Source organism: Amblyomma maculatum, unplaced genomic scaffold (genome assembly GCF_055883805.1).
Source record: "Amblyomma maculatum isolate TAMU_Amacu unplaced genomic scaffold, ASM5588380v1 scaffold_13, whole genome shotgun sequence".
NCBI lineage: Eukaryota > Metazoa > Arthropoda > Arachnida > Ixodida > Ixodidae > Amblyomma > Amblyomma maculatum.
Window position 1 is genome coordinate 33,385,420 of NW_028146738.1, and position 21,098 is coordinate 33,406,517.

At 42.5% G+C, this 21,098-nt stretch overlaps 1 protein-coding gene across 1 annotated transcript; it reads right to left on the reverse strand.

Annotated features, from left to right (window-relative positions):
• Positions 1-602: 602 nt before the first annotated feature.
• Positions 603-20,696, reverse strand: LOC146172533 (chromosome-associated kinesin KIF4A-like). The gene is made up of 7 exons (XM_084585789.1): positions 20,508-20,696; positions 16,204-16,293; positions 15,529-15,790; positions 12,506-12,616; positions 5,977-6,152; positions 2,707-2,916; positions 603-671 (listed from the first exon to the last, which is right to left on the reverse strand). The coding sequence occupies exons 1-7, from the start codon at positions 20,694-20,696 to the stop codon at positions 603-605; spliced, it is 1,107 nt and encodes a 368-aa protein (XP_084441915.1).
• Between the last annotated feature and the right edge of the window lie 402 nt (positions 20,697-21,098).

Here is a 21,098-nt window from a genome sequence, read left to right on the forward strand (position 1 = left end):
TTACCTCGAGTTCCCCTCAAGGACCACGTAGGCAATGTGCAAGCATGCCATGCAGGCATGCCGCGGTACCTATTGGGCTTTGCAATGGGCAGGAAAGAATTGATTAGCCCAAGTTTGTTCTACCTAGAGCCAATATTTGCTTTTCATTGGCCCTAAAATTCTTCACAAAGGACCTTTGAGGCCTTTATGTCAGAATATGTGCTCATTTAGCCCTAATCATGCCTATATGATGCCAGAATGGAAAAAAGGGGCAGGCCTAATTTGGCTTTGCCCGCGTGATCCCTAATTTGGGCCCTCATGGTTATGGTTGTCCCAGCCCAGGCCCAGATTGTGGTTGCCCAGCCCAGCTTGCCCATATACATCCCAAGTGCCGTGATTTGTGCTAATTAGGTTAATTATGAATATTATATTCGTGCCTATATTATCTCATGCTATTCATTAGCATTATGTCACACGCTAAATGATGTAAAAACCAGCCAGCATGAATATTGAAGGTTTATTTTTCCACCCACATTACAGTGGGAAGAGGGGATACTCAGCAAAAAGCTGCCAGTGCCAAACCATATAAGTATAACCAAACCACGTTAGCGTGCCTGTGTGGCCTAGTAGAAAAGTGTCTGATCTGATATCAAAATGTCCATGGAGCTGTGATGCCACCCTAGTGCTCCAATCTGAAAGGACAAACACGAGTTGGCAATGCCTGCCCATATAGTCATGTGATGTAGTCCCGTGAAATGACACGCCCTGAAACACATTCACTGCATGCCCACGTCACCTGCCAACTGGCACCTGTCAAGGCTATGCACATGGATTTTCACTCATGATGCCAAACTTGAATATTCTGGAGAATGGCGCATTTAACGCTATCATGTTATTACTAATGACTTCCCAAGTAGCACACATTAAGTGCCCAACTGGGGCCCATATGGGCAAGTTAGGCTTGGGCAACCACGATAACACCCACGAAGGCCCCCTTTAGGGATCAAGCGGGAAGCCCAAATTGGGCTTGCCCCTGCGTTTTTCAGCTGGGCATCATGTAGGCGTGGAAAGGGCTAAGTACATATTCCCTCATCTGGCCCTCAAGGGTCCCGCTCGGGGAAATTTAGGGCCGATGCAAAGAAAATTTGGGCTTTGTGTAGAGAACGCCTGGGCTAATCTAATTGGAGCTGCCCACTCAAACGCGCAACAGGTCCGCATGGGCCGCGGCGGGGCTAAATACGGGTATGCCCGCGTATTGCCTACATGGGACCCTTGAGGGGTTGTCAAGGGAAGGTCAGAGAATTGTAGAATTCACGCAGAAAATTCCTGGGCTGCCCCAAATTGGGCTGCCCACCAAAAACCTAGGTAAATTCCGCATGGCCTGTAGCAGTACAGGAAAGTGCTTCGTCCCGCTTCTGTCCGCATCTGTCTCTTGCGGGGCACTTTAGGGCACATGCGATGCAAATGTGGGCCTAAAGCGAATAGTAGACGGGCTAGCCTAAATAGGGCTGCCAACTCAAAAACTGAATAGGTCCCGCATGGTTTGCATTCGGGCTGAAAAGCGGGCATGCCTCCGTGCTGCCCACATGGGTATTTCGTGGGTTAATTGCGGGCAAAGGCAACATATATTCGTACTTCATGCAGTAAAAATAAGATAAGCCCACTTGGGGCTGTCCATGAAAGGCCGCAGTGGGCCACGAATCGGCCGTAGGCGGGCTTACCGCTCTGAAATGTCTTGACCCTACAATTCAATCACCATTTTATTTATGTAATTGATATTATACCGGCCACTAATTGCCTTATGTGGATTTTTCACGTAACTGTTCTATGCATCTACATGCCATGATAAAGGCTATCCAACTTTACTCTAAAAACTGCGTTAATTATGCAGTATTGGCACAAAATTTGCAGCAGTAACTGTTTTGCTTTACGAGTAAGTACTGAACTACCTAAAAAATTTTCGTGCGCCTATATTATTCTACACACACCACCGAAATAAATATTCAGACCAACACTTGGGGGTGGTGTGGGCCAGGAGAGTAATTGTAGTGATGGGAATAAATTCTCTTATGTTACTGAGTGTCGAATAGAAGATAAAGGAATAGTGCTCATGTTTGACACTTGATGATTAATGAAACTTCGGCAGCCCCGAAAATACCAGATTCAACCCATGAGGGCAGCACGGGGGCGAGCCCGAAATGGAATGACTTCCACAAAGCCCGCGCCAGAACAATTCAGGTATTGGAGAGATTTGTCGACATAAAAATTAAAACCTTAATCAATGGGGCGGCACTACCTTCATAAACATAGGACCCATTATTGATTCTGGTATGCTGCCCACATTCGGCTATCTGGGCTGAATGCGGGCAGTCCCATTTAGGCTGCCCACACGGATACAGATTGCGACCAATCGCGGCAAAATTGGGCAGCACACAGGGTCCCCCTCTGGGTACGTATTGCAAATCCCGCATTGGACCCGTATGGGCTGCCCCCACGGGCCCAATGCGGGCCCCCACGTCATTGCCCATTTTGTTCTACCTGCGTTATATTACATTCCACACAAAACAGTGCTGAAGAGCTACTTATGGCACCCCAAACAAAGAGTTCAAAGGTATGTGCCAAGGCATGCATGGATCTAGGTGGTTAGAAAAGCCAAGCAGAACGTCCACGAAACATAGGGGTTGTGTTGAACCTGGTTTAAAAAACTCTGTGCAACAGGGCACTCACAAGAATCTGGCACTCGGAAGGTTCCCTCAACTGGTCCAAAGCATGGTGTAGTTCCGTGCGTAAGCGTGTGTTCTCGTCCTCCAGCTGCTTGTTCCGTGACAGCGCTATCGCCAGCTTCTTCCTTGTGTCATCATCCTGTTCAACCGATTCTGCACCTACCTCACCCTCTACTGCTCTGTATCTGATGAGCTCAGCCTTGGCCTCCTGAAGCTGCAAGGCATTGCATGGAAGAAAAGGGGCATTCAACTAATTAATGTATGCCAGCTGCAGAGGTGTAGGGATACTCATTTATTTCCGGTCACAGTAAATCAATTACTAGCCAAACTTCCAAAGGCACTGAAGTGACAATTCCAGAAGCTATACGTTCCTATAGGTGACAGATCAGTCTCTACATCAGCCTGTTTTTTGCGGCAGCTAGTTAGCAATACTGCATCACTTTAGCCTAGCACTGATGACCTAGTCTAGTTCCTTGCTAAGCCCATGTGTCCGTATCAATATGAAGAAAACACAGCAGCCTAATTGCTTCCGCTTTTTGCATCAGCTGGCAAATGCGGTGTGGTACTTTTCTTTCATTCGTATTGTGGGCGCATAGCATTCACTTCAAAAAATCGAACGGAATACATGCTGTTACCACTTGCTGTTGAAGCATTTGAAGCCATGCATATACCAAATGATTATCACACATGCACTAAAGAAACATTTAAGGCCGCCAACCATTCATCAACATATTTATGACAGATTACGTCCCTGAGAGCATAGAAAAAAGGGAAAAATGAAGCTGATTCACCACTGCCTTAAACAATTTTCCCTAATTGGGTTGATAATTCAATCTCCAAGGGAAAGTGGAAGGTTAAACACAAATTATGCCCTTGTATGCAATGGCCAGCCATGTACTAAAAATGCTGGTTCAATGTTATCACAGGCTAGCTAAATAAATGTAAAGTAAAAATAATAGCATTCACCTTGTATAGCAGCCTTATGGGTTGTATTGTGATATGGAAGTCTATTTTGTCCCAGATCCTCTCCACTGCTACATATCCCATGTAAGTAGTAGTTTTTGAAGTGTCTATGTAAGTCTCTAAGTAGTTATATTTCTCTTGCAGTGAGGTGTTCTTGCATACATTCCAGTGGAGTTTGTTAAACATTCTAAATTTGTAAATTTGTTTATAAGAAAGGAAAGGCCCCGTATTTCTCACACTTTTCAGTGCACAGCTGAACTGCATCTCAAGGGAAGAAAAGGTGAAAAAAAAGTCGAGGACAGGAGAAGCCATTGTAGGGTGCTCCAGAATAAATTCGACCATCTGGGGATACCTAACATGAACTGACATCACAGAGCAAAAGGGTTGCTTTGTGTTTTGCTCTCATAGATGCGTGATTTGTCTTGTGCTGAACTGTGTACGGTAGAATTCACTAACTGTCTGAAAGTAAGCATAGAAAAAGGGGCTTGTTATTTGAGTGATTACAGGCAGTACATCCACAATGCAATGTTTGCCACATATTCCTTCCAATTGATTTCTAATGTTCTCATTGCTTGTAGTTTATATGGGAATATTACTTCAGCAGAAGTTGTGACAATTGGAGGACACATGTTTTTCAGCAATATTGTTGTACCAACAATACACATATGTGTGCAGTTCATATAATATATTAGTTTATTTGCTCCTATGTGGACTATCAAAAGAGGGATACTTTATGTGCACTACAAAATGTGCAGGCAAACCTTTAGCACTGGATCGAATTTGTATAAAAGTGTACATAAACCTTACACTATACACTCCTAGTCAAACCAGGAACATGCTATTCATTGCTATCCAGGCAATCCGCGCCCCATTGAATCGGAATATAGCAAATATTGCTGATATAGAAATGTGGGAATATCCTCTTAAATATCATTTGTGGAAGGTTAAGGTTGGCACTGTTCGTGTCATTCGAGATCCCATTCAACAGAATATTTACTATATCAAACTGCACACTGCGCCCCTGAAAGATGCGCTTCTATTTATCACACTCCCACTATAATTTGTATGCAAGAACCAAGGTTGGCAGAACATCCTTGGGCACCTGTTCACAATGCTATATCTATAAAACTGTCTGATTGAGTGAATGTTGAAGTGTGAGGGCTGAGTACATGATGTTGCAGAGTATACCAAACACTTGCTTTAAAAGATGCCTTTTTGAGGGGAATAGGGTTAAAGGAGTGTCACGACTGCCTGCTCGGAGCTCTTCTCTTGTAACCAACATATGCTCTTCTGGTTTCAGGTCACTGAAATGCAACCTGTAGTTCAAAGATCTATGGCATAATCTGTGTTATGCAAGGAATGCTCTTGGTGAGCATTACCACAGAGTAGTAGCCACTTCGCAATTATTCTGAGCAGGTTATTACTACAGTTGTACACACCGCATATACAGCCACTAGTAAGAACAAGCCATCGTGCACGTGCCCTCTATGACTTTGATAAACAATCAAAGCAACGAAATCAGCTTTTTAATGTTTGGCTATCAAACAAGCAATATGCATAAAAATTGTTGGCATATTAATAGAATAATTTATTTTAATCGAATTTTTTTAACTGAGAGCAACAGAAAAGAAACCATGCACAGTCAGAAACATCTGATCACTTGACCTACGCATGTTGCATAAGGCGCTTGACCCACTGAGCTATTGTGGTAAATAGCCACAATATGCCCAGAAAAAATATCTGTGCATTACAGGCCTGTTTTAAGGACGTTTATATTTCATGGTCTTACAAAAACAATCTACACATGGTACCCATTCTTTTATCAACAACTTATTGAAGGATTCTTTTGGAAATTAGGTCTTCTGGAAGTGCCACTGAGTGCAGGTTCAAGTTTATATGCAGTGACCGACAATATCATTCTTGGTAAAATTATTGGCTTTTCGCAGAGACAGGCTTGGTGCAGATCACCTATACTGCAGAAGTATGCAGTAATTGCCTTTCAGCATATTTTGGCTCAGCAAGCGCATCAGTGAGTGGTTAGCTTTTAGTTTTGACACAAAAACGTTTTAAGGACAGATGGTAGGCTTCCTTTTGTTGCCCAGCAATTGAGCCTGATAATCACTGATCCTGAATTTGTATGCAACTGTGCTCTCTTCCCATTCTGAGAAAATGTACTTTGAATGAATGTGGCCTGGTCAAAAGCCCTGCCAGATTGCTGCTGAGTGAAAGCTAGCAGTGCGAGATCATCCAAGTGCTACAGAAATATTAACTATGCAAAGATAGATTACAGTGCAGAGTAAAAGGACCCCACCTGCTGGCGAAGCAAGACGATTTCAGCTTGGGTTGGATCAATATTTATAACAGGCCTATTCTTGATCTTCCTAGCCCTATTAGTATAGCGCAGGGTGTTGAGCGTTTCCTCCTTGTTGCTATTTGATGTTGTAATACAGGCAATCATAACGGTGTGGCTGTTGCCCCCCAGCGAATCTGTAAACATAAAGATAACGGGTGAAGATGAAAGGTTCAAGGAAGATATGGCTTTTTATAGACACTTATTGTACACAAAACATATTACCGCCTGTAAACAATAATCTCACATTCCATGAGCATACTAAAGGACACCAGGGACAGCTTCTATTTTGTCAGTAAAAATCAAATTTCCAATAATGTTACAATAACTCAGTGCCGAAAGGCTCATTTATCATTCAGTGAACTGAAAACGTTTCCGCAGCAGTCAATTTGTTACTTACAAAAAGGTAGAGGCTGCCGCTCTTTCGAAGTGAATGACAGTACTGCCAAGCCTCGCATATGCATGTCTGAAAATGAATGTTGCATGTTTCCTAGCAACATATGCTAGTGGGGTAGCACCTGCATTGTAATTTTGTCTTCTAGGTCATGAAAGCTCCAATTTCCTAGAGGGTGGTCTCACTATGAATGAAACTCAAAACACATTACCCCATTGACGAAGGCCATCTTCTATCTGTATTCAATGCCTGTTTAGTCTGTTTAGATATTGTAAAAGCTCCCTGAACTCAAAACCCCTACTTCAATTGACCCGTGAATGGCCAATACATCTGACCAGAATAGATAAAATAATCTTAAATGTTGTAGGAGGGGACTGTTACAATTAAAGTATGCCTCTCGCACCACAACGCAACAGTGCATAACTACAATAAAACAAGTCTTATCAATAACATATTAAGCAACAAAACAGATTGTAAGAGCATCATAAAATAATTCGCACACAGCTGAACAGTCTGCAGCAGGAGGGTACTTTGAAATCAAGTTATTTTTTATTCTGTTGTCTAGATTCTACTTTAATGAACTGCACAATCATTTCTAAATGATTCTGTCTAAATCTGTACCAGAGATACAACCAACTTTGTAACTCCCTGTGCAGCTTGCAGAACTGAAATTAATGTTTTCACTTTCGATATACCGGAATATTTTTCGATGTTATCTTAGTCTTGCATCTCTTCTAATATTATTCAATTTCCACTTACAATATGTGTTTATAAGCATGCATGCCTATTTTTGCTAGAATTCTACAAAAAATGCTCCCAAGAGGTATGTCTGACATTAATCAGATAGGTTTCAAGCTAATGAACCTGGACTGCATGTTTTAGGTTTTATACTTTCAATATATATTATAATTCTTAAATGACTGGCAAACGATTCCATCTAAAGATAGCCAAGATTGCAAACCTCGGTAGTTTGGTAAACCAACCTAAATGTAAACTTTGTTTACATTTAGGGATAAAATCATTTAAAACAGAGATGCATGACATTTAGACCATATATGTGGTGTGCATTGGAGTGTGCTTGTGCAAACTGAACCTGTTGATTGCCTGTTTTGAGCCTCATGTACTTCTAGGCCTTCACATCATTGTGTACGTGCTTTAACTGCATGGAAGAGGTGAAAGCTTGTTTTGAAGCTTGCTTCACAGGCGACCAACATCACATCAAGAAATCCTCCCTTCACTTAATTACCGCAAAGAATATGAGACAAAATTGAGCAGGTGTACACACAATAAGAAGAAACAGAAGACTAAGGAGGAGAGAGGCTATAAATGTAGCTTATTTCAACCCTCTTAGCTAATGCTATATGACATATGTCGCCATATGTGTTTGTTATTCTTGAATTTGAAACTCAGTGTTTCTGCCATTTTGGCTTACAAAAACACTGAGGAGATTTATCGGATGGATATCTTCGTGATACTGCGCATTTATACTTCATATATTAGATTTTGCAATAAAAAACGGAAAAAAGAAATGTATGCTAGCTTTCCTTATTGCTTAATTTGCTTTCAAAACATTCCTTATTCAATTATATTATTTAAGTTTTTATGTCAATAAAAATAATTTATGATATAACATTTTGGTCCCCACTGCCACCTTTATGCATATAACTGCAAAAGGAATTTTTATTTTCATTAAGTATTTAAAGTTTGTGCTTGTTGGTGTCGGATGCATATTTAGTACAGTTTTTGCAATAAAAGCAAAAACATTTGTTTATGCATTTCAACTTTCTTATAAAACATATAAAACCATATTTAATATGCTCAATTGACTTCTATTGGTTTGATATTTCTTTTTTGAAAAGTGATCTCGTATCTTTATATATTCAGAAAAAATGATAAATATCAACTTTCCACAAATCACCTCAACTTTTCAGCAGTCAGTCCAAAAACCCTGCTAAATTCTCCAAATAAAATGACAAGGAACCTTCTTAAGAAGCCAAAACAGCATTTCTTACTCGGCATCAACTGAGCTCCTTCTAAGAGACTGAAAGGCTTAAGCATGTCTTCGAACTATGAAATGAAGTTAAAAAGAATGAATGCAAAAAACTACATTTCTTGCACCCCTTAGCAGTAGCTGTTGTCACGCTGAGGAGAGTTGTCACTGATATTTGACAATCACCCGTCCCATGGTGTGAGCTTCTTTGAACTCATTTGATTGTCATATCCCTGATAGTCGCCTGAAATTTTACAATACCAGTTTCAAATTTGCAGAACATGTTAACTAATCTCTCTCCATCTTAGATCCTAAGAAAGCACATTATCATTACGTGGCCCATTTTGTATTGTATTCCCTCAGCAAAAGGTTAGCAGTGGCCAAGGAGTTAGCCCAGGTTAGCATCATGGATCAAGTTTTAGACATGCAAAAAGAGGCAGCTCTCTGCTGAAGTGGAGCAATGAAAGGAGTGCATATGGCCCAGCCTGCCCAACATGAAGCAGTGTAGAGGATCTTTCAGAGGAGAGTTTTACATTACTAGCACCAATAAAGTGATGACTGGCACCAGTCAACTTGAAGGGAGTATCCATGAATGCCGCAGAAACCGCAATGAATCGCAGTTTGAACTGGTCAATTGGAGTTGTGGGCCTGAAAAGAACAAAGTGACCTAATGCCCTACAGAGTAAATTAGCCTTGGTAGACCAGCAGAGCAAGCAGAGCCACGGCCGCTCGATCTGAGCTTATTGCTCAAGTAAAGGGGAAATGGTTATGGAAGATGAGGTCGGATTCTGTGGCAAAATGTGCTTGTATTGATAAATAAGGGGGGGTGGGACCCTCTTCAACTTGCATTCACAGATGTTGGTTGATAAATGCTGCTGGATATATGCGCACAAAAACTGTGGGCTCGCATCCTGTGTCATCATTTCTGAAACAACTAAAACAGCCGAAACACTATGCATCCTCAAGACGTGAAGACATCACAACTCGACATCCTGACGAGACCTGATAGCTGAAAAAGTAGTTGCTTGAAATTACAATATAAATTCGAAACTTTATTGAGGAGCAAAAACGCGGCTCCAGTGTGAACAGTGAAACCACCATAATCCTGAGCGCTACCATTTTATGCGCAACTATGTTCATCCGCGGCCGGTCTCGGGGCATTCGCGCTTGCTTTGTTACTGCCTTCACATTAACCCGGAGTGCAGGGGAAATTTTTCGCAGTGCTTCACACCACCGCTCGTCGTATGAGGGGGCTGCGAACTTGCCAAGGCCTGCCCTCCGCGTCGCCGTCGTTGTGCCCGTAACCCGTTTAATTGCAGCCTGACGCGAGTCTGCAGCACACGTTTCTTTATATTTTTCGAGGTGCAGGAGAGCAAAGCCAATCGCTGTCTTGGGCGCCTGCGCTCTGCTTGCCAAGACTAGTAATTGCCGCGATTCAGTTTTCAAAGTTCTTGAAAGTCATGGCAGAAGTGAACTTTGTTATCCTAAGCCGGAGGTCTTGGCACTTTTGGACAAACTTGTGAATTTCCTTGAAGAGGCTGTGGAGAAGTTGCCCAGGACAAGTATTCCTAAGATGTCTCAGACAACATTAGAACCGAAGCTTGAATGGACTGCACTGCTAAGTTGCCCAGAAGGCGGGCAACTACATGTGCTTAATGGCTAAGAAATTCGTACGAATACTCAATTACATAAAAGCGGTCACCGACAAAAATAATAAGCCATCTAATTACGTTCACAAGCCTTCAAGGAACCATTTCCCGGTATAATGTTCCGTGAGCTTGAGTTACTCCTGCTAGTGTGATAGGTTTCGCAGCAACGTATTTGTTTTGTTTAAAAAAAAGCGGGTTTCATCGTTCGCATTTTTCTTCACGTATAAGTCGAATGGATAACATAGTACGTGTGTTTAGTATTTAAGGCTTTTATGTGCCAGTGGTGTTTCATAATTTTCATCAATTTATACAAGCCGACATACAGCGCCAGTAGTCACTGATGCGCATTCTTGTGCTTTTTGTCAGTGTAAATAAACCAATGGCAAATATTTTGATCTTATTTATTCAGTTCGGAATTGTTACCATGCAGAGATACGTACCTACAGCCTGCCGTAGTGGTCACAATCGGGGAATTCGGTCCCTATGTACAATCGCGCCCGCCCGCCCCACACATTCCATCTACTGCGCAACATGCAAAAAAGCATTTTTAATCGGCGGCGGTCCGCGTTTGATGTTGCTTTTAAGTTCTTCAGTTAATGAGGCTGAAAAATTATTAACACTCGCCTGAAATGCTTCGTGGTGTGGTTGAGCTCTCATGTCACAGCTTGCCAGGCAGCAGCTCGTAATAGGTTGGTTTCCTATGCCAAGATTGAAAAAGCTCTGCACGACTGCTCTCATGCCGGCAGATTATAACGGGCCCTAAATCCTCTCAAACGCAATGTTACAGCGCCCGTGCGAATGCATTCCGAAGCGTAGGCGGCGGCGGCGCAGGGACTAGGGTCAGGGCTGCAGCACCCTCCTCCGATATGCGGCCACAGCTGGCAACTACCTCCATTGCGCAAAACGTAATGCCCTGCGCGGGTGCATTCAGTGTGGCCATAATTTATCAAAAGAGTTTTAGCACAGCATTACACTGATAGTAGATCTACCAAAAATTATGTTAGTATGTCACAAGTATCGTAGCACTTATGCTTTAGTACTAGAGTAGAACGCTACTGTAGTATGCGCAAATATAGTGAAGAGAAACCATAGTGCCATTTTTTCGTTCGCAAGCGAGTGTACATTTTTCACTTCATGAAGCGTGAATACGCATGACAATGCAAGGGGCCAGGGCAGCGTAACTCACCAAAAACAAGATGCCATGTCCCCAGGGTACCCCCAATTGGTGTAAGGGTCCTTTATTACTATGATATACTTTCCTGGTGAACTTGTGTCAACATAGTTTAACTTAGTTCTAATGTAGCCCTATCTGCACTGCGCAAACGGTGCTTTTACCATTCTCTATTGGGATCAGCAAAGTGAAATACAGAAATCAGACTGTACCAAGTCAGGGTAGCAAGAAGTATGGAGCAGGGAAGCCCAGCCAAATGTGGCAATTGCAACTTTTGTTTTCAGGCTAACGTAAGCATGAGTGTCTTTGGCCATGATGGCTCCTTATGCCAAAAAGCTGGTAAAAAAAGTTTAGGCATTTATGCCCTGGTTCACTGGGGACTCAAACCTGTATATTTTGACACTATAATAATAAAAAGTGATAGTGGTCAAGCAATTGTGCAGACACAGTATTTTTTATCTTGTATGGAATAAAATATTGGTGAAAAAAAAATGACAGGCATTTTTTGTTGAATACGCTTGATACAAACTGCCTGACAAAAGAATATTTTTCATGGGAGAAAATGTAGTACTCAAATAGCAACTTTGTTAACAAAAATCAAATTATGTTCTGAGCAGTTGTACAATGCTGCAGCAAAGCAAAAGGCCTCATTACAGCTGGACATACCAGTCTCTACAGTATCTCAAAAACTGGGTTTACCTATAGCTAACACTCAGATCAAGGATATTGTAAAAGGCAGTAACTGACACCAATAAAGTCAGAACTGCAATGCCTATATTTTCGAACATTGTGGGTGGCTCCCATTTAGAAAAATGCCACCATGCTTTCATGCTAATGGAACAAAAGCTGCAATGCTAACTTGCATGAATATGTTGTGTGGAGGGCATGCTGACACTATTTTTTCTTCAGCCTTCTGTGCATGCATTCAAGCGAAGCTTGCTATGCAAATAATTCAAGATCAAATAAGGCATCATGCTGCTATTAGCTCGCACATCTGCTATCATCATGTAACTAAAATAGGATGTCAAATATTCTCGATGTTTTTGCAAAGAACATGGTCATGACTCAGCAATAATTATACAAGCCCGCATAGGATTCAGAAACAAAGCCAGATTTCACAGTTCAGTGAGGTATTCAAGATATTAGGTCGCAGTACTGTTAATACATAAAAATAGATATTCGTGCTGTACACTGTGTCATGCATTACAAAGAGTATGTGATCAATTTTCAATGCACAACTTTGTAAGCCAGATACCCTTAGATAACCAAACATCAAATTTACTCACCTTGCAACAGTCTGGTCAATTTGGAGTCCCGATATGGTATGTGGATGCTGCCCTCACATAAAGCACTGATCACACCTCCAAGTGACAGAAGGCCTCGGTTGATGTCGATGCCTGTAAAATAATTTATATTAGATGCCAAGACATGTTTTGCATTCATTAAAATAAACAGTTGGTAGTCAGCGCCCGTCCTGTCGTTTTCGGTTTTTCTGTTCCTTTGTCCTTGTGTTTTGCGCTGGTCTTATTATATGCTATATGATAAGCTCCGTGCCTGCCAAATGGAAAAAAGTAAATGCAATGAAGAACAGAACGGAAATGTTTATCACAATCACCAAATCTTTCAAAACAGAACACCACACACTCCCGTGTGTAATAGGCATAAGGGATGATTTACAATGAGACACAAGCCTCTGAATAGCGCTATGTACAGATCATTAGGTAGTGTGCCCTCCTGACTATTTGCATGAGCCATGCAGTAAGGCATGTTGTAATGAGATTTTCCTCCCTACATAATGTCGTGTGTGAGTACTGGTTTCCATAAAAAGTATGAAAACTCCCGGAATCAAGCCTGCAGATATATGGTGGAGTACAAGCTGCACCAAAACTATAATCCTTACCTTTAAAAAGGTTATAGAAGAGAAACGGCAGAAAGATTGACAGAAACCACTACATCAGGCAGTGTGATAGCAAAACACTTCATTTTCTACTAGTAACTACAGCGCCTACCTTTTGCTACTTTGGCTACTGTGCCTATCGTAATTAGTGTAATTGCCACTATTTGAGTTGTCCACCAAAATCTACCAGCCTAAAACTTGAAATCTCTGTATAGTGTTCTAGAACTGGGAAGTGTGCCGTCTGCCGCCGTCGTGCTGGTCGCTTCAGCGATGACCACTCCGGGCAACATGAGAGGGCGCTGTGTGTAATACCCCTGTCACACGGACAGTTTCAATCCTTATTGAACTCGATCTGCATCAACTGAATGCAGATCGACGTTGTCATACGGCAATTTTCAAGTGCAATCGAGCTAGAGCCTGCTTGACTTCAAGTTGCTTCCTCAATCGATCTTGAGATTTTAAGCATACTCGAAAGCGGTCGTCGACACACTTGTAGCGCACAAAAGAAAAATTTCTCAATGCTCATCGAAAACGCCCGTGTAGCATGGGATGCTTCAATCTTTCTTGAAAACCTCAATGTAGATCGAGTTCAAAGAGGATCGAAAGTTACCGTGTGACAGAGGTACAAGAGAAGCGCAATGAGCACTGAGCCGACAGCTGGGTGAACCACCTCCGCCAGCGCTAGTTGTTCAGAACCCGAAGGCATGCAAAAATAAATTGTGTCGGTTTAGCTCCCACACAATTGGTTAAATGCATTTAGCCAATTCTGTGCATGAATAAAAGAACTAGGTCCGTATGAAATTGGCCGTCATCGGGGAAAATGTGTATAAGCGGCAAGACACATACAGCTAAAGCAGGGTATATACAGATTGCCGATTTTCTGAACATATTGAGTACTTTATTTCCCGATCGTTAACAGCAGGGCCAATGACAAATGTCACTGAGATCGTCATTAGACCACAATTATGTATTCTCGAATGCGCCCGTTTATGGGGGCTGGACAGTCCTTCATCGACGCTCACTCGGACTAATACTCAATTGAGAGAGTTTTAGGCTAGGCTAGCACACTTTGTTTCTTACACACGTAAATAAGGTATGCGAAGAATCATAGGAGAGAAATTATGTCAACAGCTATTCAGTACCTTGTTTGAATTTGAGCAGAAAAATATAAACAGGAAATTTTATATAGAACGAAACAGATCAGCCAGAGATCGTAGAAATGCATGGAACAACACAGCGGACGACCTCAAAAACCAGCAGGGTAAAACATTCGCGACTTATGGGAATAATAATAAATAGTTTAATCATATGATACTTCCATATAATGCACTACAGAATTATATGAAAATGACACTGAATGAATTGAGCTGCTCAATTTGAAAACACACAAGACACAGGTAAATTCATTACACATAGCCCTCAAACACAATTATTTGCATCTCCACAGCTTAAGGTACTTTATCTGCACTGCTCGTGGTTTAGTGACTTCCCATAAAAACGGAATCCCATAAGGACGTAATACTTATGCGAAGCGTCATTTCTTTCTCATGGGTTGAACATCCAAGCTGGAAAATCTCTCGGTATTCCAAAGACATCGCAAATTCACGTATATGCTGTTTACATATTTATCCTGAACTAACAAAAAGTTCTGGAAGGACCCTCGAGCGTACTGACGAGCTAAGCTCTGCAGACGGATAAAGAGAATCCCCGTGGTCAAAGTTTGAGATGAATTCACTGTCTTCTTTCACTGGAGAGTGATGCATTTTAATTTGTGTATGAACTTCCGAGCCGCATATACCGCAATATAAGCTCTACAACTGCTAGAGCTGTGCCTAGTGGCGTACTCATCTGGCGGAAGGGCATTCAGAATAGCTTCGACGATCCCTAGCCTTCCCTAGTCAACCAAGAGGCCAAGCTTAATCGGAATTAAACAAAAGCAGGGTGGGTTCCTCCACTGTATGGGTAACGTTATCCTCCTCTCCCTGGACAGAGAGAGTGTATCTAGAGAATGGAAGGGCTCGAATGGGGAAGACAGCGAAAATGAAAAGTGAGCGAATTGAGCAAAAAATGAAAGAACGAAAAAGAGAGCGTTCAGGAGGGAGGGGGTTTAAAGCCCAATGCGACGGACTGGAACTGTTGCGCTCTTGCGGACACTTGTTTTCGTCATTGACCAATCATCAACAGCGCACAACAGTACTACAGAAAAGCAACGCGATGCAAGAAATCAACGCAGGACCGCAGAAGCAGATGCCCCGAACGTTTCCTCTGTGGCGCGCGCGCTTCTGAGGCACTCCTGCGACTGACAGCGCCGCCTAAGCTTTTCCTTTCTCCGGCGACCACCTCGCTCCTATTGCTGCGCGCTGAAGACGGCACACTTCTCAATTCTAGAATACCATAATCTTTGCAACCAACCTTCCTTGAGCACCTTGCCAACTGCCTTGGTCTTTCCAGCCCTTTCGGAGCCAGCCAGATCGACAAGATGCAACTTGGCTACTGTCGTAGAGCCATCATCCTTAATATCTTGTTGCTCTATGATCAAACTAAAAATAGCGTGTGAGCGCGATGACCGAAGGTTCATCTCTGTCGAAGCTGTACTCCGAGATGCAGAGCCGATCTCGAGTAGCCGGATTGTCTCTTCTGGGCTGGTGACACTGAGTTCAGTCAGGTTGGGGACCTGCGCATAGAAGATTTAAACAAAATGACATATGTTCAACAAATGTTTGCGAACAGTATGAAGACTGCAAATTGAAATGAAATGAACACCAAGAACTTCAAGTAATACCGCCATCTAATTTAAAGACAAACACACAAGGAAGCCCAACCGAGGTGCAACTGCACAGGTTGGGCCATCAAACAAGCTCAACACCAAGTTGTGTTCACTTCATTGCACATAATTGTATTCACATTCCTTTGAGATCAAACCCGAAGAGACAAACCCCCTCCCGTCCTTGATGTGGGAGCCCCAAAAATGATCAGCGTATTCAGATGTATAACTGCCTTTCATTCTATATGGAAGTCAAACCGCATATGCTACTCATAATCGCGTAGTTTTTGCATGGCATGTGGAATATACTAGGGAAGACTTGCCTTTATGGTGCCACCCTGATTCTCCCGAATCACCAAGGGTTCTCGACCTTTCGTGTTGCATAGCAGATCATACACTCTTTCATTGTAGATCTGTGAAAAATCGGCAATACCATTATATTCACGAGAAGCCTCATTCACACTACAAACCTTTAAGCTCATTTTGGACCTAAGACCAATGAATGCGCAAATTGAGTTGCACTCGAATATCGACCTGCTTCTTGGCAGGAATTTTGCAGTAAATCAAAAGAAAAGTCCCTTAAGGTGCAAACACGATGTGATGTTACTTTGAAAGCAATAAGCCTATACACACATAAAATAGCGCAATAAATAAGTGATGGCTGAAAACATTTTGGTCCGTTAAACTCAACATTGCACTTGAATGATTCACAGAAGTTGACACAACTGCTTGATATGGCACTCTATCATGATGCACTCTGCTTTAAGCACAGTTTGGTCTTGATGCCATTCCCTCTTCTGTTTTAAGTCAGCAGCAGCAATGCCAGTTTTGCTTTACCCTACTTTAGCCTACCTGACGACTCTACAAATATTTAAAATGAACAGTTCCTCAAATGCAGTATTCAAGTCTTCCTTTAAATCCCAAGAGAAAATGTACTCACCTCTAAGTACGAGGCTCGCACATGAATATGTGTGCCAGTGGTAAGTCTGATTTTCTTGAAAATATCTTTTATTGCCCGGGGAATTATTCCTTCATTCTTGCAGTTATCTTGATTCAAATAGCAGCATGTGCCCATTGTGTATGTTTTTCCAGATCCAGTCTGACCATAAGTCATTATAGTGACATTTAAACCTTGAACATAGAGCAGGCATTCATGGTTTCAAATATTTCCGCAAGTATAAAGTGATAAATTATTAAGTCGGATGAAGCAAATAAGATGAGAGGCTGTGTAGAATATTAGACCAAAAGACACCAGCAGTCACATGAAATAAGGGCACAAAGGATGAACAACATTATGTGCTAAAGCTGGGAGTGACAACAGTGCAGACTCAAGATAAAATAACAGATAATTCCAATGCATTCAAAATCAAAAGTTAAGACAGCCACTGCCTTAAATTAAACCAGCATGAGACATGTGGAAGAAATGGGTTTGGATTCAACTGGCAACATGCAGTTTGTTCTCTTTTCTGTAAAGACTTGACAAATCACACGATTTATGCTCCAATACAGTCCTAAAAATGGAAATAAATTTTCTTAGCCTCTTTTGGGTTTTAATGGCATGGAGTGCTCTCTTGAGCCACAGCCTGCCCAGGGCACTTCAACCTACAGACATCAAACAGAAGCAAGCAATGAACACTCAGCTTTTCATTTTAGTTCATGCAAAATATGATGCTTTGGTGTTGATATACATGAAAGATATCACTCCGCCAATACAGTAAAAGCTTTTCACTCCAAACCTCATGGGACAGAAAAAAGTTCAAAATGTCCGATGTTCAATTATTCAAACGGCCTCGAAAAAATCATATGAATTACAGTATGTTTATTACATTTTCCTTTATATTTAACCCACCCCATCATTGGCAGCTGAGAATATTAATAAATTCGTTAGTCACAGAGGGGGTAAAGTGCGATGAGGAAGTTCTGCTACACTTGTGTTGCACAATCTTTGATCTCCATGGTTGCTTGCCCTCACTGGAGGTTTTTGTAATACATTTAGCACATTATTTTTACTTTACTCACAAAAAAGATGTAAAAGTAAACATATACGAAAATAAAGAGAATTATATCTTAAAATTGCATTCTCAGTCATAAAATATTAGTGGTCTTATTTCATTTCATTTTGTTTCATCTGTTGCATGTTACTATGTTTTGCCGCACACCTCATGTACTGTAAGAGTCATTTCCTGCCTGCACTATGGTTATTCAGTATTTCTATTGTTTAAGCCAGTCGATTATGCAGGGCAAATAATTCGATTCTCAGAGCCGTCCGTTGGCAGTTTAGCGGCCTGTTCCCTGCATCCAAATAAATGCATGGAACTGCCAGAGAAGCCAACGCTCATTCTAATATAGTCAGTGGTCCACGTGAAAATGAACTTAGCTTTAGCTCGAAAGCTCAAGAACCTAAGCAACACTACCATCCACTTTCACATGATTTTCACACAACTTAACATCAGCTAGTTTGCCTAGTAGTTGCAGAAAGCATGCAATGTGCTGCAGCTTGATGCACAGCATGAGACCTACCTCTCTATCATGCACGAAGTTTCAGCACAGGGTATAAGCATAAAACAAGATGCCAAAAGGGATCAGGCATTTCATTTCATGTGCGTGTTCTGTTTTTTTTTTCTTTCAAATAGGCGTATTGCCTCATCTGCATTTCTTTGGTTGTATTTCCGCAACGGTTTTCATGTCTAGCTCGTCAGGACTTGCCACCACCTTGACCAGCCTTCTAACTTACACAATCGCCTAGGCATATCAAACGAATTTAGAAATATTCAGCTAGCAATACTGAATTGTGCCGCATCACCTTTCCCGGCACTACACCGCTCTGAATATTCTGTGATCTGCGATGCATATTACCCTCATGGTCTCATCATTCCAATCTCGCCAGGTTGGTGCACTTTGTGTAGATAATGCTGGATATATTGTGTGAAGTAACATCATGGCTGCTGTCACAACTTGCAAATAATTGGAGAGGTTTTACAAAGGTTTATAGTGGCCTAGAAGCATATAGTCTAGTGTACCATATGATTTTTTCTAGTCTTTTATGTATTAAATGTGGTTAGTTTGTGCGCCCTTTTTTTACGTCATCCCAACTTTGCAGTGCTCCAAGGTGCTGTACGGATCACTTGACCTTAGCTTCAGGGGCAATGATTTGGCAGAGGGCCAGAGGCCTTAACGGGAGTGCTGGCAACGACTTGCTTTGCCGCAAAATCACTGGATTGCACATCAGCAAGAGCATTTCAAAGAGAAAGATGCTAGCTGGTGTCATGATCTATCGCGTCTGTCTGGGTATTTTCATTCATGATTGATGTGTAGAGGGAGGGAGGACTCATCCAAAAAACTCTCAAGTTCTTCCCGCGTGAAGAACAATCCCCTCAAAGTTACCTCAATTAGTGTTGAAAAATTGTGGCTTTATAGCACAAATGAATCCAGCATTAGGCGGACAATTGGCACTTGTCACCAGCTTTTAGAGGACAACATTGTGCCAGTGACTAATTTTCGCATTGCAGTTACTGTTTAAGTGCGTGCCCACTGCCGGGAACGTTAACATGTTCAAATATTTATCATAAGTGTCTTCATTGACATCCTTAACTATGTGATGTGATAGCGACAGTGCTAATTCACAAGCAGCCTGCGTCAGTTGTGAGGCTTCACTGCACTATCCGCTTAACGGCACTTTAGAGCATGTATATTATGGGAGCGGCGAAAAACCACTACAAAAGCGCCTTTGGAAACCGCCGTTGGAAACGTCGCATAACTGCGATCGGTTTACCTGGCTGATGCGTGCCCAATGACCGCCATTGCCTATGGCTGACTCGGAGGGCGGGAAGGTCATAAAAATGAAACCGAAGCTAAATAGTCGGCTGATATGAAGCCGTTTGTGAAGTTTATGCAGCCACTTGTGCTGTTGCACGCACATCGGAGATGCACAGGGAACTATGCAACAAGTAGTTTGGTTTGAGTGCTATTTTTACGATAGCTTACAGGGCATGAAAATGTACCCGGAGGCGGCTTAAGCGGTAGGAGACTCATAGCGGCCATCCGACGCCATACACATTCATGGCTGTCGGCAGGGACCGCCTCGACAGACGTACTTCTCTGTACATGTTTCCAAATTATTGGAGATCGAATCAACCAGCATTTACTTGCAAGTCTCGGAGGTCACGAGAAATAGACCGAAAAGAGCTTTCGCCCCGGGCCCCACCACACTACCCTCCGGAGCCACCGGCCATAGCATCGGCTAAACTGCCAGTAAGGCTATACCCACTAGAACAAGGTTTTATCTTCTGTCCCGGCTTTGGATGTACGCAGCACATCCTAAACATCCATGCTGCCGTACCGCGGGTGCTAGCGGAACCAATACCCGTTTGAATTAACAGTTTTTTTGTACAAAATATCTATTGTTCATGGTTGGACCAAATAGTATAGCTCGAATTATCCGGAAAATTAGAATTGTGCCTTGACTTAAACCCCAGCGGCGAAAAGCGAAAACACTTTCTCCTTGTTAAGAGAAGGACTGAGCAGGTGCAAGGTATGGCTTGAGGCGAACTAGGTGAACGTCAGTGGCAGGGCGAGGGGATGATGTCGGACAATCGAGGGAGGCAGCCTCATATGTCACGTCGGTCACCTGACTGAGCACACGATAAAGGGCCGTTGTACTGACGAAGGAGTTTCTTGAAAAGACCGACACGCCGAGAAGACCGAACGAGAACGGTTGACCCCGGGCATAGTGTACTGGGTGACGCCGGCGGTCGTAAACAGACTTCCGGTAGGTCTGGGAGGCGGTGAGACAGTCGCAAGCAATTTGTTGGGCCATAGTTAATTGGGCAATGGTATCAAGTGTGTACTCTGTGGTTGAGGCCAAAGAAGGCGAAAGCAGTGTACTTAATGACAACGCAGCATGCCGACAAAATAGGAGGTAGAAAGGCGGATAGCCTGTGGCGTCATGCCGTGACAAATTATAAGCAAATGTTACATAGGGCAACCCAATGTCCCAATCACGATGGTCGGATGCGATGTACATAGATAGCATGTCAGTCAGAGCTTTGTTCAGCCGCTCGGTAAGCCCGTTCATTTGAGGATGGTATGCTCTAGCAAGCTGATGCTGCGTGGAACAGTACCGGAGTATGTCGTCCACTACCCGGGACAAAAAGTAGTGGCCGCAGTCTGTAGCAATTGGCATGGAGCATCTTGGGGAAGGATACCATTTTGTAACAGG

Coding starts and splice junctions, on each gene's coding strand:
- LOC146172533 (XM_084585789.1), bottom strand. CDS start 20,696: ATGGCCCAACAAATTGCTTGCGACTGTCTCACCGCCTCCCAGACCTAC. Junction 12,617..15,528: donor TGGCAAGGTGCTCAAGGAAG/GTTGGTTGCAAA, acceptor ATTATTTTACAG/GCATCGACATCAACCGAGGC. Junction 672..2,706: donor CTTCCGAGTGCCAGATTCTT/GTGAGTGCCCTG, acceptor TTGTCCTTTCAG/ATTGGAGCACTAGGGTGGCA.